The sequence below is a fragment of the Triticum aestivum genome, chromosome 5B, assembly GCF_018294505.1.
Source record: "Triticum aestivum cultivar Chinese Spring chromosome 5B, IWGSC CS RefSeq v2.1, whole genome shotgun sequence".
Lineage (NCBI taxonomy): Eukaryota > Viridiplantae > Streptophyta > Magnoliopsida > Poales > Poaceae > Triticum > Triticum aestivum.
This window is the reverse complement of record NC_057807.1, coordinates 692,630,465-692,647,165: the sequence shown is the minus strand read 5'-3', so window position 1 is coordinate 692,647,165 and position 16,701 is coordinate 692,630,465. Positions and strand designations below refer to the sequence as shown.

General features: G+C 45.4%; 1 protein-coding gene across 1 annotated transcript; it reads right to left on the bottom strand.

Annotated features, from left to right (window-relative positions):
• Window positions 1–13,846: 13,846 nt before the first annotated feature.
• LOC123115307 (probable RNA-binding protein EIF1AD) lies at window positions 13,847–16,326 on the bottom strand. The gene is made up of 4 exons (XM_044536495.1): window positions 16,279–16,326; window positions 15,703–15,778; window positions 15,307–15,433; window positions 13,847–14,030 (listed from the first exon to the last, which is right to left on the bottom strand). The coding sequence occupies exons 1-4, from the start codon at window positions 16,324–16,326 to the stop codon at window positions 13,847–13,849; spliced, it is 435 nt and encodes a 144-aa protein (XP_044392430.1).
• Window positions 16,327–16,701: the final 375 nt, after the last annotated feature.

The window sequence follows — 16,701 nt, the reverse complement described above, 5'->3', positions numbered from 1 at the left end:
TAGTGCTTAGTAATGTGATCCAGACTAGTGGTTGCGCCATGATTTGCCTACAAGAATCTAAGATGCCTTCTTTTGATGCTGCCATTCTCAAATCATTATGCCCGCGACGTTTTGATCAATTTGTGTATATTCCCTCACACAGTGCTTCGGGTGGCATAATTACGATCTGGAACAGTAGTGTTTTCACGGGCAGGGTTTTCGTGTCTGAGCAATTTGCGTTAGGAGTTGAGTTTACCTCCACGCAATCTAATCACCATTGGAAACTCGTCAATGTGTACGGCCCCTGTCAAGGTGATCTTCGTACGTCTTTCACTAGGTGGTTATTTGATTTGGATATCCCTGCTGCTGAAGACTGGCTTATCCTTGGCGACTTTAATTACATTCGTTCACCTGATAACCGGAACAAACCTGGTGGGAATGTCCAGGATATGTTCACTTTTAATGACTTTATTCTTGAACAAAACCTCACTGAAATACCCATTAAGGGAAGAGCTTATACCTGGTCCAATATGCAGCAACAACCGCTCCTGGAACAACTAGATTAGTTTTTTACCACACTAAATTGGACCATATCGTTCCCTAACACTTTGGTGAATCCTTTGGGGAAGCCAGTCTCCGACCATACCCCTTGCTCTGTGGTCATCCAAACAACTATTCCAAGAAGTAAGCTCTTCAGGTTTGAAACATACTGGATTGCCCATCCATGGTTTATGGAGGTTGTGGCAGAAGCTTGGAATAAACCCATCAAATACAACAGACAGTCCAACGCGGCCACCAGGATTGGTCAAAAACTCAAGGCTGTGCGATATGCTCTCAAGAAATGGAGTAAGAAGATTTCCCGTTTAAACATTGCTATTGAAAATACTAATAAAACGCTTCTGGAGCTAGATAATATTGAAGATCGCCGGCCACTTACCACTCCTGAGCGAAACTTCCGCAATATACTCAAAAAACATCTATTGAGGCTTCTCCAACATCAGAAAGATTATTGGAAAAAACGATGCACCATTAGATGGATCCAATTCGGGGATGAGAATTCAAAAAAAAATTCAAACTGTGGCTACTGAACGTTACAGAAGGAATTACATCAGTTCTCTGAAAATTGTTGATGGCAGTGTTGTTGAGGATCATGCAGGTAAGGAATCTGTCCTCTAAGGCTTTCAAGACTCGGATGGGCCAAGCCAACCCCTCGCCTATGAAATTCAACCTAGATAATCTTCTCAAGGAAGAGGAGTTGTTCGCCACTCTTGTGGCTCCATTTACAAACAAAGAGATTGATGCTGTGGTTGCGGCAATGCCGCCTGATCAGGCCCCCGGCCCCAATGGTTTCAATGGCGCCTTTTTGAAAGCTTGCTGGCCTATCCTAAAAGAAGACTTCTATCTCCTCTGCCATGAATTTCATCAGTGTGGTCTTAGTCTGGACAGTATCAATGCGGGTTATATCACGTTGATTCCAAAAAATAACTCGCCTGACCACGTGAATGACTACAGGACCATCACCCTTCTCAACTGTTGTCTGAAGTTAATCACTAAAATCCTGGCTGATCGCCTGCAACGCATTATTCTTCAGCTAGTACATAAAAATCAGTATGGCTTTCTTCGGGGCAGGTCCATCCATGACTTCCTAGCTTGGGCCTTCGAATACATACATCAGCGTCAAGCCTCCAAGAAAGAAATCATTATCCTCAAGCTGGACTTTGCCAAGGCATTCGATACCATTGAGCATTCGGCTATGCTCCTCATCATGAAGAAAATGGGTTTCCCACCTGCATGGCTGGGTTGGATGCACAATATCTTCTCTTTCGGCAAGTCTTCAGTGCTTCTCAACGGTGTTCCTGGTCGACAATTTCACTGCAAGTGCGGGGTCCGCCAAGGTGATCCTATGTCACCTCTCATTTTTTTAATTGCGGCCGACCTCCTTCAAACTGCCATCAATGATGCACTTGCGCAAGGCCTGCTCAGTCACCCGATCCCTCCTAAAGGTGATGCTAAGTACCTTGTCATCCAATATGCCGACGATACTATCGTTGTATTGCCTGCATGCCTTCTCCAAGCGGCCAAGTTGAAACAAATCCTTGAGGACTACGCCACGTCGATCGGGCTCAAAATCAACTTTCATAAATCCACGATCTTCCCTATCAACACCCCGGGCGACAAGTGCAATGCCCTGGCAAATCTCTTTGGTTGCACCCAAGAAACTATGCCGTTCACTTACCTTGGGTTGCCCCTAGGGACCACACGTCCAATGGTCTTGGATTTGACGCCGTTTGTGTGCAAAGCAGAAAGAAAAATTGCGGCTGCCATGTCTCTCATGTCTCATGCTGGCAGATTGGCGTTGATCAATTCACTCATTACCTCTCTGGCCATATATCCGATGGGCACGTTGAGAATGCCACAGAAAATTATTGCCCAGCTGGAGAAGATTCGTAGGCATTGCCTCTGGTTAAAAAAGACAGACGATGGAGATAAACACAACTCTCTTGATGCTTGGCCCATGGTCTCCCATCCCAAATCCAGTGGTGGCCTCAGTATTCTTGACTTGAGGATTCAAAATGATGGCCTGCTTCTGAAATTCCTCCATAAATTCTTCAATAAACTTGACATTCCTTGGGTGCAGTTGATTTGGGATACGTACTACTTGGACTCAATCCCGCATGCAGCTGAGATTTGCGGCTCCTTTTGGTGGCGAGATCTCGTTCACCTCATGCCAATATACCGTGGTATCTCCCATGTTCAAGTCAACAATGGTAAATCTGCGTTGTTTTGGAAGGACAATTGGAATAAGGATGTTTATGCTAACAAGTATCCTAGGGCATTCTCGTACATCCATCATGAAGATCTTTCGGTCCGGGACTTTCTGACGACCGCCACCCTGCATGAAACCTTTCAGCTCCCACTGTCCGTACAAGCCCATGATGAGCTAAAGCTTCTGCAGCTTGACGTTTCAGAAATTACACTTGATGAATGACGAGATGTGTGGGCCTACTGCTGGGGGGGCACTGTTTTCAAAACTGCTACATATTACAGTTTTTTTCTTCCGGGACGTGGTGGCTCATGTGGCGTAGAACTGGCTTTGGCGGACCAAATGTACCCCAAAAATCAAAGTCTTCGGTTGGTTTTTGCTCTCTGGCCGCCTCAACACATGCAACATGCTGAAACACCAACATTATAACATTGGGACCAACCTTGATTGCCTGTTGTGTGGTCGTCACGTCGAAGAAATGGTGGAGCACCTTATTTTCTTCCACTGCACCTTCAGCAATGTTTGTTGGCAACGTCTGAACATCGTGTGGGGGACGGTTGGCAACCGGCTGGATCTTATTGAACAAATGAAGAATCAGCACCCGTGCAAGATGATCATGGAAATCTTTCTGATTGCTGCTTCGAGTCTCTGGAAAGAGCGTAACAACAATTATTTTAGACATGTGGTGCCTTCCGTTGACTCATGGTGGAATAGGTTCAAGATTGACTTTGGTAACCATCTTTATAGACTGCTAGAACACAAGAGACATGTTGTCTCTTCCATTTTGCAAACTCTAAACCAAGGCTTTCATTAACTTTGGGGCTTGTAGCTTAGTACTATCTAACTCCCCCACTTTGTAATTATCACCATGTAACCACTTTTGTTTTATACTTAATATATATGCAGTAGGAGCCTTTCCTACTGTCCCAGCCCTCAAAAAAAGCATATTGAACAAACCAACGCCCACAACTAGTTGTGTTCTACTCGTGCATAGAATCTACGCAATAAACCTGGCTCTGATACCACTGTTGCGGAACGTAGCACAAATTCAAAATTTTCTATCCATCACCAAGATCAATCTATGGAGATTCTAGCAATAAGAGAGGGAGAGGATGAGCATCTTCATACCGTTGAAGATCGCTAAGAGGAAGCGTTACAAGAACATGGTTGATGGAGTCGTACTCGCGGCGACTCAAAACTCGGAAGATCCGATCTAGCGCCAAACGGACGGCGCCTCCGCGTTCAACACACATACAGCCCCGGGACGTCTCCTCCTTCTTGATCCAGCAAAGGGAGAGGAGAAGTTGAGAGAGAACTCCGACGGCATGACGGCATGGTGGTGGTGGAGCTCGTGGTATTCCTGCAAGGCTTCGCCAAGCACTACAGAGGAGGAGAAAGAGTTGGAGGAGGGAGGGGCTGCGCCAAAAGCAATGGTGCTGCAGCCCTCCCACCCCCCCCCCTCTATTTATAGGGTGAAGGCAGGAGGGGGCTAGCCCCTCTAGATCCCATCTAGAGGGGGCGGCGACCAGGAGGGGAGACTTGACCCCCAAGCAAGGTGGAGGCGCCCCCCTCCCCTAGGGTTTCCAAACCCTAGGCCCTTGGACCCTTGGGGGGCGCACCAGCCCACTAGGGGGCTGGTTACCTCCCATATTCAGCCCATTAAGTCCCCGGGGGCAGGTGGCCCCACCCGGTGGACCACAAACACCTTTGGGTGGTCCCGGTACAATATCGATAACCCCTGAAACCATTCCGGCGACTGAACCTGGACTTCCCATATATAGATCTTCACCTCCAGACCATTCCGGAACTCCTTGTGACATCCGGGATCTCATCTGGGACTCCGAACAACCTTCGGTAACCACATACTAATTCCCATAACAACTCTAGTGTCACCGAACCTTAAGTGTGTAGACCCTACGGGTTCGGGAATCATGCAGACATGACTGAGACATCTCTCCGGCCAATAACCAACAGCGAGATCTAGATACCCATGTTGGCTCCCACATGTTCCATGATGATCTCATCGGATGAACTACGATGTCGTGGATTCAATCAATCCCGTATACAATTCCCTTTGTCAATCGGTACGTTACTTACCTGAGATTCGATCGTCGGTATCCCAATACCTCGTTCAATCTCGTTACCGGCAAGTCACTTTACTCGTTCCGTAATGCATGATCCCGTGACCAACTACTTAGTCACATTGAGCTCATTATGATGATGCATTACGAGTGGGCCCAGAGATACCTCTCCGTCATACGGAGTGACAAATCCCAGTCTCGATTCGTGCCAACCCAACAGACATTTTCGGAGATACCTGTAGTGCACCCTTATAGTCACCCAGTTACGTTGTGATGTTTGGTATACCCAAATCACTCATACGGTATCCGAGAGTTAAACAATCTTCTGGTCTAAGGAAATGATACTTGACATTAGAAAAGCTTTTTAGCAAACGAACCACACGATCTTGTGCTATGCTTAGGATTGGGTCTTGTCCATGACATCATTCTCCTAATGATGTGATCCCATTATTAATGACATCCAACGTCCATGGTCAGGAAACCATAACCATCTATTGATCAACGAGCTAGTCAACTAGAGGCTCACTAGGGACATGTTGTGGTCTATGTATTCACACATGTATTACGGTTTCCAGTTAATACAATTATAGCATGAACAATAGGCGATTATCATGAACAAGGAAATACAGTAATAACCACTTTATTATTGCCTCTAGGGCATATTTCCAACAGAATGCTCATTGCACTTCACTTATATCTTTTGGGTATGGCTTTATAGAATGCTTCATGTGCTTCACTTATATCATTTGAAGTTCGGATTGCCTGTTTCTCTTCACATAGAAAACCGCCATCTGGAGAATGCTCTTTTGCTTCACTTATACTTGTTAGAGCATGGGCATATCTTTTGTAGAAAGAATTAAACTCTCTTTCTTCACTTATATCTATTTAGATAGATGACATGAATTGGTCATTCACATGGTTAGTCATAAAATCCTACATAAAACTTGTAGATCACTGAATATGATATGTTTGATTCCTTGCAATAGTTTTGCGATATAGATATGATAATATGTGGGAGGTACTAGTAAATGGTTGTGTTTAGTAAGGATATTGGTGTTAAGGTTTGTGATCCCCGAAGCATGCACGTATGGTCTCCTAACTATGTAACCAAATTGGCGCGCATTGTATTTTGATTGTTTATCTTTACGTGAAGGTCGGGGGCGCAACATGGTTAACTCCTACCAACCTCCACCCTAGGAGCATGCGTAGTAGTACTTTGCTTCGAGGGCTAATAGACTTTTGCAATAAGTATATGATTTCTTTATGACTAATGTTAATCCATGGATTATACACACACTACTAGGGAAAACGTTATACACAAAACTTTAGCAGTAGTGATTGTTAAAAAAAGCTCGCTACTGCTAGACAGCAGTAGCGCGTGCGAAATAAGCGCGTTGCAGATGCATATATAGTAGTAGCGCATGTCACTGAAAACTCGTTACTACTAAAATTTCGACCACTAAGCCGATGGGCTACACATAGTAGTAGCGATCTTTCAGAAACCGCGCTGCCGCTAATATTCTTATAGCAGCGCGTTTACATGTAGAGCGCTACTGCTAACGAAAATAAAATAAAATTAAAAACAAATAGAAAAGTAAATGAAAATGAAAGAAATATAAAAAGGAGAAAGGAAAAATATATAATGTAAAGAAAAATAAATGAAAAAGGAAAAAAAGGATGAAGGAATAGAAGTAGCCCGTTTGCGGAAGCGCGCTATAGCTAACTTAGCTATAGCGCGTTTTCCCTAATGCGCTACCGTTATTTTTGACTTAACCCAAAAACGGTTTCCCCCGACGACCACTTCTCCCACAAATCCCTCGCCCCACTCTTCGCCGCTGTCTCCCCCACTTCGCCCCCGTCTCCTGCCGGCATCGACGTCGCGCTCATCCTCACCGCCTCCGCCCGAGGCCGCCCAGCCTCACCGCCGCCGCCTCTCGAGCCGCCCTCGACCTCTCCGCCGCCGCACTCGACCTCACTGCCCCCAAGCCCGCCCAGGAGTGCCGCCTCTCGATCCTGAGCCCGACCTCGCCGCTCCTACCTCCATCGTCGAGCACCTCCCCACCACCATCTCTCCCCTCTCTGTAAGCCCCCACCCCTCCCCCACCCCCCCTCTCTCAGCTTTTTCTTCCTCTGCCATGTTAATTAGCAGTAGTAGTAGATGTTAATTAGTACTAGGGTTCATACGTAATGATTTTTAGTAGTAGTTGTAGATGTTAATTAGTAGTAGTGATGGTGCTAGTTAACTAGGGCAGTATGGTTAATAGTAGATGTTTTTTAGTTAGGGTAATGATATATGTTAAGTAGTAGATAATGTTGATGTTAATTAGTTCAGTAGGGTTTAGTTTTTAAATTGAGTTTGTTTAACTAGATGTTAATTAGGGCAGTAGGGAATTTAGTTTAGAGTAAAGTAATTTAGTTCAGTAGTTAACTAAATATAATCTACTTTTGGTTTTTGAATAGAGTTTGAGAGAGCATGTGATTTGTGTAGATTTTCTTGTAGTGTAAAATGCTAGGACATGCAAATTTAAAGTGGTCAGGATATATGCAAATTCCTCAATTGTGTCTACACATGCATGTTTCGATTGTGCCCAAGTGGCCTTTTGTTGTTTCCAGGGAATGAAGCCGAGTGGCCTATGTTTTGCCGGAATGTTGATTCATTTCCGTTCCGGCAAATTTCAGGTTCTCGATTTGTCCATTTCTTAGCAAAGGTCATGCCAAAAAAATTCGTGAATTTCGGCATGACTTGTGCTACAAACTAGGACATATCGAGTGCCGGGATTTGTCGCACCGGGAAGGAGTCAACGTTCCTGCAAAACAATAGGCCTTTTTTATGTCATTATTCATTTTATTAGGTCTAGAATTAATTGACTAGATTTAATCGTAGGAAACATGGCTAGCAACATGAAGGACAGGTTTCTGGTGATTGCGACGACGTCTACCGGGCGGCAGACAAATTTTTGAGCCTTGCCGACGATCAACCGATGTTGTTGCTGGGCCCACCGGTAGCATCGGGGACTGAGACCGACACGCAGACCGATGCTGAGACTGAGACTGGCGTTGAGACTCAGACCGGCATCGAGACCGGCGCTGAGACCGAGACAGGTGCTGCCTCGGGGAGCGGAGCCGGTGTAGAACCGAAAGCAAAGAGGCAACGGCTTCCTAACAAACTCAGGACTACTGGACTGGTGGTCACGGAGGTGAAAGATGGCAATTTTGAGCCAAAAGCGCCCGTGGAAGCGTGCGCGTGCTACGACAATCAAATAGGCTGCATCATACGGACAACCACCACCATCAACGATGAGAAACTACAGAAGATAGATAATATGAGGCCCTCCCTCCTAAAGAAGTTTCACCAGATATTCTTGTTCCCGGGCCGGAATGAAAAGGATTATAAAGATCCAGATAAGGACCCGGCAATGAACAAGATAAACAAACACGCCATGACCAAGTTTAGCGACGCGTTGGCCGCCTGGAAAACAAGGGTGAAAGCAAGGATCATCGACAAGAAGGAACCCTACTCCGAGATTGTAAAGGATAATCCGACAATCACGGAAGAGCAATTTCAAATATTCAAGGCGACTTGCAAGGCCGAAGCTGCCCGAAAAAAAGTCTAAGTACATGAAGGGGCTTCAAGAGAGGAACATTGGGAGCCACCACCTCAGAAGCCGTGGTTATGGCGGGAAGAGGTCCAAATGGGCCAAGGAGGACGCGGAAGCCTCGAGTCTGGGCATCCCGGACCCCTTGGTGGAGTTCACCGTCCCGCAGGAGCGTGACGTCCTCAGGGCCCGGCGCCGTTGGGACTCAGTGAAGAAGGTTTACGAGACAAACGCGGTCACGACGGAGTTCATTAGACTGCTGGTAATTTTAGTTTCTGATCAAATCAACTACACACGTTAGTCATATTTTTAAATGATCCTTGTGTCTTTTGCAGAGAGAGCAGCACAGGATTGCGGTTGAAAGCAACTCGCCGTCTGAGGCATTGGCGAGGCCCAAGTGGGACACTCCAATCAACCGGGCGTTGAACATATTGAAACGACTCCTGGTGGAGACTCGACCGTCGTATGGACACGTGCACGGTGTCGGAGACGGCGCCACGTGGAAGAAGTACTACCGTGAGACCACGGAGGAGAGAAAGGAAAGACGGAGGTTAACTGAAGAAAACATCGACAAGAAGGTTGAGATTGCGGTTGAGAAGAAATCATCTCAGACAGTCGCAACAGCGGTAGCAGCCACAAAACAGGTGGTTGTATATATGTCTACTTCCTTGGTTCCAGCCGTTTTCAATTGGACCAGGCAAAATCCAGAAAAAATGTAGCGGACTTTCCCCTTGCTGACTTCTTGGGGAGCAGCTCGACTAGCGTTGCACCAGCACCTGCTCCCGCACCGGCTCCCGCACCAGCTCCCGCACCTGCTCCCGCACTAGCTCCGGCACTAGCTCCGGCACCGGACGTGCTCGGTGGTGCTTTGTCTTTGGCTGAGCTCGACGCCCTCACGGTATCTGTCACACCGTCCCCCTTCAATAAAAATGTATAATCTCCCATTTTCGTTGCCTTTCGGATGTCTCACGTCGCAGACTTTTCTTTGCAGGCCGACGAAACCTCGTGCACCATATTGTACACCATCGGCAACCATAAGGTGGATGTGGGGAAGGCGACGATAATGGAGCCCAAGGAACCATTGTTCCACAGCCGAATGATCCCCCCGAATGTCTTCAAGGTTTCCGTGGCCAGTGTCAAACCGGGCCACGAGAATTTTCCTCCTCTAATACTAGTGGGGGATGATGACGAGACCCTGCGGCAGCTTGGTGATTGTTGCAATGGATGGGTCCTGTTATGGCCAAAGAGTCTACTTCGTCTGGAGGCGGCCGGGAGCACACCCACGAGCACGCATCCTCAGCAAGGTATGAAAATCAACACCCCCACCTACCCAATTAGCGTCAGGTGTCGGGTTGGGTGATAGCGGATGGGGTAAGGAAGAGCCTCCATTAGTCGCTGATGACGTCACCATGGATGAGGATGAGGATGACAATGGCACTCAACATTATGTCTATATTGGCACCTACTCAGGGTTTGAGCGTCATGAGTCGGTGCCTGAATTGCCGTCTCCGGAGGCTAAACGTATTATGGACGACCTTCCGGTAGTAAAGAAGTCTAGGAAGAGAGCGAGGAAAGGCAAAAAAGCTGATTCTATGATCCAGCCGCCTCAGCAGCCTCGACTTCAGGACCGTATAGATATCCCCGATGCGGATGAATGGCATATCCCCGGTCAACCAATCCTACTTGCAAGAGCGCTAGGGGCCAGATTCGGCGATCTAAGGAGACTTCATGATGATGTGCTGCGGATAGAGAAAGACCTCATCGCCTCGAAAGATCCAGGATACCCACTCTACGTGGTTAAAGTTTCACGGCAATTGTCGTACGTCCACTTCTTCCCCGCGGATAAGTTATTCCTTAAATTCGATTACATATTCGACATGTTTCACGTGAAGAAGCTAGATTTTACGTTTATCCGCCTTTTTGCCTTGCACATGAACTACATCATTGGGGTTGAGCAGATACCTTATATTTGTGTCGCTGACCCGTACTACATGCGGGAGGGCTTCTTGGGAGTCTGCACAAAGCACCATGAATCCACGAGGGAATACATCATCAGTTTCGTGCTCGCCAATAAGGACAAGGAGGTGATTCTCGTGCCTTATCATCCCCTGTAAGTCATCCGCGCGGATATCCTTCCTTCGATTTCAATCATTCATTTGCACGGTGGAGGCTAATTAATTTGAGGTGTACTTATTTTGCATAGTGGCGGGCGCGCCGTCCTCATCATCCTCTACCCCCGATACTCCCACGCTCTTTACTTGGACTCATCGAAGAACATTCACAAAAAGGATTACACCCACATCAAGGATGTTCTCGACAGTGCTATGTTTTACTACCAAACACTGGGTGGAGAGGTCAAGGACAAGAAGAGAAGGGGCGGCAGGCTCGCCTTCGGCCATAAGACCGACTTCTGCTGCATCCAGCAACCGAGTGATTCTCTTAATGATGGATTCTATGTCCTACACCACATGCTGGAGTACAGACGGGATCACTAGAACCTTCGCATGTCACCTAGATCCGGTGATGCCCATATTCTACAATGGGCAAAGAACGTAGGAGATATCGAGGATCATCGACTTCGAGCTGAGTTCTATCACATCCAGCGTGAACTTTCCCAAATCATCATGAAGGAGGTCGTCGGAAAAACAGGGATGTTCTACGAAGAAGGAAAAATGTCGCGGGAAGACGTCCGAACATGGATAGCCTCTCAGCGCCTCGACATGAAGCCTTTCACTAAGCTCGAGGACTATCTCCCTGACATCGATGGATGGCACGACATGTTGGAGTGATTGTCGATATATGACAATGTGTCCGTTCAGTCCATACTTTTTGTATGACAAAACTTTGAGTTATGCACGGCGAAACTTTATTTGTGATGTAATTAAACCGTCCTCCTCCTCGACTAGCGAAGATCACTCTAGTTAGGGCATTTTGGGTACGATGAACTTTTTTATTTATGCTTATGATATGTTGTTTCTATTTTTGCCAAGTCTGTCTCTTTCTGTTGCTCAACTATATATGTTGCATATCATCGACTCATGTGACGATGCAGGTGCATAGATCATCGATGGCGAAGAAGTGCTACGCCAGGAGTATATATACGACGAGTGGCCGGAGTGTTAGGCCCAGGTGTACCGGTTTCCGGTTTCCGAGCGACATGCAGTAGTTAGTTTAGGTTCACGCTAATGCGAGAGAGGGATACAAACTCATGTACTGCATAGTTCCGCTCTCAGTCAAAGTGATATCTCTTCTCGCGTATATCATTGTTTAGATGGATGATGATGTATTTGCAAGTAATCGAGACTTGTATCGCTATTTTCGAGATGATGATGAGAGAACACTTTGTGTTGGATGATGATTATGATGATGACATGATTAGATGAGACTAGTTGTATGTATATGCTATGATTACATTTCTATGTGTATGATATGCTAAAGATTATTGTATAAAGCCTATTCAAATACAAAACAAATATACAAAAAATAATAATAAAAGTAGTAGTAGCGAGGGGGAAAAGTTAGCAGTAGCGCCGCCTTACCAGTAGCGCTTCCCTGTAAAGAGTGATGCAGATAATATCAGCAGCGCTCTTCACTGAAGCGCTCTACAGCTATCCATGTATAGCAGTAGCGCCTTATCAGTAGCGCATCATCCCGCGCTACGGATAGGCCTAAAACCCGTGCTGCTGCTAGGCTTTTCCCTAGTAGTGGCACTCTTAATTACCCTTCTATCATTGCTAACCTCTTCGGTACCGTGCATAGCCCTTTCTCACCTCGAGAGTTGGTGCAAACTTCACCGGTGCATCCAAACCCCATGATACGATACGCTCTATCACAGATAAGCCTCCTTATATCTTTCTCAAAACAGCCACCATACCTACCTATTATGGAATTTCCATAGTCATTCCGAGATATACTGCCATGCAACTTCCATCATCATCATATACATGACTTGAGTATTCATTGTCATATTGCTTTGCATGATCGTAAGATAGCTAGCATGATGTTTCATGTCATTGATATGCTAGATAATTGCACACCCCGGTACACCACCAGAGGCATTCATATAGAGTCATATCTTTGTTCTAGATATCGAGTTGTAATATTGAGTTGTAAGTAAATAAAAGTGTGGTGATCATCATTATTAGAGCATTGCCCCAGTGAGGAAAGGATGATGGAGACTATGATTCCCCCACAAGTCGAGATGAGAATCCGGACTTAAAAAAAAGGCCAAAGAAGCCCAAATAAAAAAAGAGGCCAAAGAAGCCCACCCAAAAAAATAAAAAAATGAGAGAAAAAGAGAGAAGGGAAATGTTACTATCCTTTTACCACACTTGTGCTTCAAATAGCACAATGTTCTTCATATAGAGAGTCTCTTGAGTTATCACTTTCATATACTAGTGAGAATTTTCATTATAGAACTTGGCTTGTATATTCCGATGATGGGCTTCCTCAAATGTCCGAGGTCTTCATGAGCAGGCAAGTTGGATGCACACCCACTTAGTTTCAGTTTGAGCTTTCATACACTTATAGCTCTAGTGCATCCGTTGCATGGCAATCCCTACTCCTCGCATTGACATCAATTGATGGGCATCTCCATAGCCCGTAGATTAGCCGCGTCGATATGAGACTTTCTCCCTTTTTGTCTTCTCCACATAACCCCCACCATCATATTCTATTCCACCTATAGTGCTATATCCATGGCTTGCGCTCATGTATTGCGCGAGGGTTGAAAAAGCTGAAGCGCGTTAAAAAGTATGAACCAATTGCTTGGCTGACACCGGGATAGGCATGAGGGGTACCTTGTGTTAAGAAAAGGGAGCATAAAAGACTATATGATTTTGTAGGGATACCGTTCTGTAAGCATTTATATTTTGAAAGGCATGATTGTTTGTTGGGATGCCCGAAGCAAAACCAAGATAAGTTTCACAGAAGAAAATATTGTAGTAATTCGGGTCTATGATGATAGATTCAGAATTTTAGCGCATGTCCACATGGAATGGAATACAACAAGATTCCAATACATCGAAGACTTGTACTTCAACTGCAAGTACCTCGACGACAAGGTGAAAACCAAGCAGACAGGAAACACTTGCAGAATAAGCAACAAGAAACAGGGGAGAATTGCCTGCAAATACTAGCACCAGCTCAATTTGAAAACTCTTCTTGGTGGACACACCTCAACTATAAACATCCAGAAATAAAACACAACATATGGAGCATTGTTGTTTTGTTCATATTACAGTCCGTGTGGCAATCTTCATCATGCTCCGGCACTTAATGTCGATAAAACTCACTGAATTATGTTCCGATAGATGATTGGGCAGGTTCCGATGTCGTGCCCGAACTTGGGCATAAATACATCCGGTGTACAGGAGGGCGGTAGCCATAGCATGAGAATGTCTACGGTTATTCCTATGTCTACTAGCTTAAGAATTAGAGTCACTTTCTGTATCGGAATGCACGTCGAATGGCCTATTTCGGTTTGTGTTCGCCTCGAGTGGAGGAATATCATCATCTTCTTCTTCGGAGTTTTGCCCTTCCGCAACCTGTGATGACGTTCCTTCAGGCCCTGTCGCCCACCCATTGGGAGTTGACCTGAAGATAGCTGGCCTAGGATAAGAAACATGAGTGAATCAATGGCACCCAATCAAGAGGATGACATGCTAACAATCCTGGTTTTATAAGTAAAACTACCAATGAATCAAGAGGATGACAAGCTAACAATCCTGGTTATATCAAGTAAAACTACCAATGAATCCAATCAAGAGGATGACAAGCTAACAATCCTGGTTTTATCAAGCAAAACTACCTATGCAGAGCTTGTGCGGATGTAAAAAGAACAAACTGGCGCATTACTAGAAGGCCTCCTGGGAAATCTTTTAGATTCTTCAATCCAAGTATTTTGCCATAATTTATGCTACATCAACATTTGACTATAGTATCAATTCTCGGTGTCAGTTTTCATGTTCATTGGATCAAGCAAAACCAGAAACAAACTATTTAAGCTATTGAAATGCATTGGTAACTTGCATATCACATGGAATGTACATTCAATATAATGTTGAAGGAAAAAAAACTAGTTTTTGAAGCTCAATCTCCAGCACAGTATACTATCGGAAAAGCTGAATGAACTGCCAGTCAACCACAAACATTGAACCACGCCATTTATATGCACATACTAAAGAAGGAAGCAGTACATGACTGCTTTGCCAATGCATATGCCGGAGAAGGAACACTAGATGATTGCTTTGTCAAAAATGACGGCATGATAAATACATGAAACGGCAAATTACAAAGCAGAGTGGCAGCCAGCTTTCAGCCTTTCACAAACTGACCCTGGTGTAAGTAGGTCATAAATCACACTAAAAGCTTATAATACAACTTCAATATGAGTTACATGACAGCTATTTGAAATCACAAGAAAATCTATATATGTATTCGAAGGGAGAGTGTATTTTTACCAATATCCTGGCAACTAAAGGGAGGCCTTTTGTTGTCTGAAAGTGGTATAATATAACACTGATAACTAATGGACATCTTGGGCACTGAGCAGAATGGATTTAAAAGACCAAAAATTACAACCACTGCTAACTCATTATTCAGTATAGTATGTGCATGTACTCTTAGGGTTACATCTTACTACTACTCCCTCTCAGGATCTTATATTTCTTATCTTACTACTACTCCCTGTCACGATCTTATATTTCTTTAGAGAGGGAGTACTGATAACTATTACTCCCTCCGTCCCAAAATACTTGTCAAAGAAATGGATAAAAATAGATGTATCTACAAGACTACAACTAAAATACATCTAGATACATTCATTTATCCGACAAGTATTTCCGGACGAAGGGAGTATTATACAGCAAGGAACACAGTAACTCACCATTCGCCAGATTTCTCGAGCTCACGAACCTGGTCATGAAAGAGGACTCGCGACACGACACAGGCTATCTTGCTTCCAGATTCTATTCCCTCGTCCCTCCCATTAGCATCGATGGCCACGAAATTGCCTGCACATTCAGAGGACACATGACATGTGCAAACCACCAGGGTGCTAGTGACAAAGGCCATGAGTAACTAATCAACGACTTTGGAAGTCATGCCATTTACTCAATCCGTTTCTAAATACAACTCTTTTTAAATATTTCAATAGGGATTACACACATAGATGTATATAGACATATTTCAGAGTGTAGATTCATCCATTTTGCTTCATATGTAGTCCACACTGGAATCTACAAAAAGACTTAACGGAGGGAGTACTAACTAAATTACTCACCGTTCTTGATCCAGAATCTCTTTTGGAACTTGGCGGGGAACAGGGCGAGAGACTTGACACCCTCGCCATCTGTGACCTAGCACCAGCACCAGCACCAGCATGGCGGCAGAGTGAGAAATCCGCGGCGGCGGGAACCAATTTTAAGAGAGTGGGGAGGCCTGGGAAAGAAGCCTGTATCTCGATCATACATGTTACTAGTCTATATTACTACCCATTGTGACTAGTCTTACGTAGAGGGACTTTGTTAGGCGACCGATGTGTTCCGATTTGGAGCATCGACGATGCCCACCTGTTGAAAGCAAAACACCTCCTTGTTGAGTGTGTAGTGAAGGCAGGTGTTCTTCAAGTCAAGCTGGTTGACTAGCCAGCCACGCGAGGCGCGAGGGGGTGAACACCCTGAGAATTGTAGCAGGCTTACGACAGGCGGAAAAGTCTCCCGCAGTCCCCATTGGGGCGCTTCCGAAAGCTGCAAACGACCCGGCGCGGTTTTATAGCACGCAAGGGACTCATCAACGTGAGTTTGGTGGCAGAAACCCACTTGCCAATGATGATATTGGCGTGCGGCGGTCGAGGAACCAGCTCCCATGTGAGATTGCCAAGAAGCGCGGTGAACTCGCCGCGCATGGCAGCGGGCCAGTTGGGGTCCTGGACTGTGCAACACTTGGAGCGAGGAAGCAATGAGATGTTTGATGATGGAGACAACGCGACGGCGAGGGTGTATTCACCGGCGTAGCACACGTTGGGTCAGAAGACACCGGCATATGCGTAGGTGACCCTGTGACGACTAGCGGATGGAGCAGGACAAGGTGGTAAGCTGGAAGATGGAGACAGCACGATGGCCACCGCAGAAATTACAAAAGCACAGTTTTTTTGGTTGATGTGGTACAGAAGCACAGCTAGGAATGAAGCATGAGCGCGCAAGGTTTGTGATAATAGATTCGGAATTTTAGCACTATGGTCCAAAAAGGGAAGAAATAAGAAGCTCCTTCAATTTCCCTT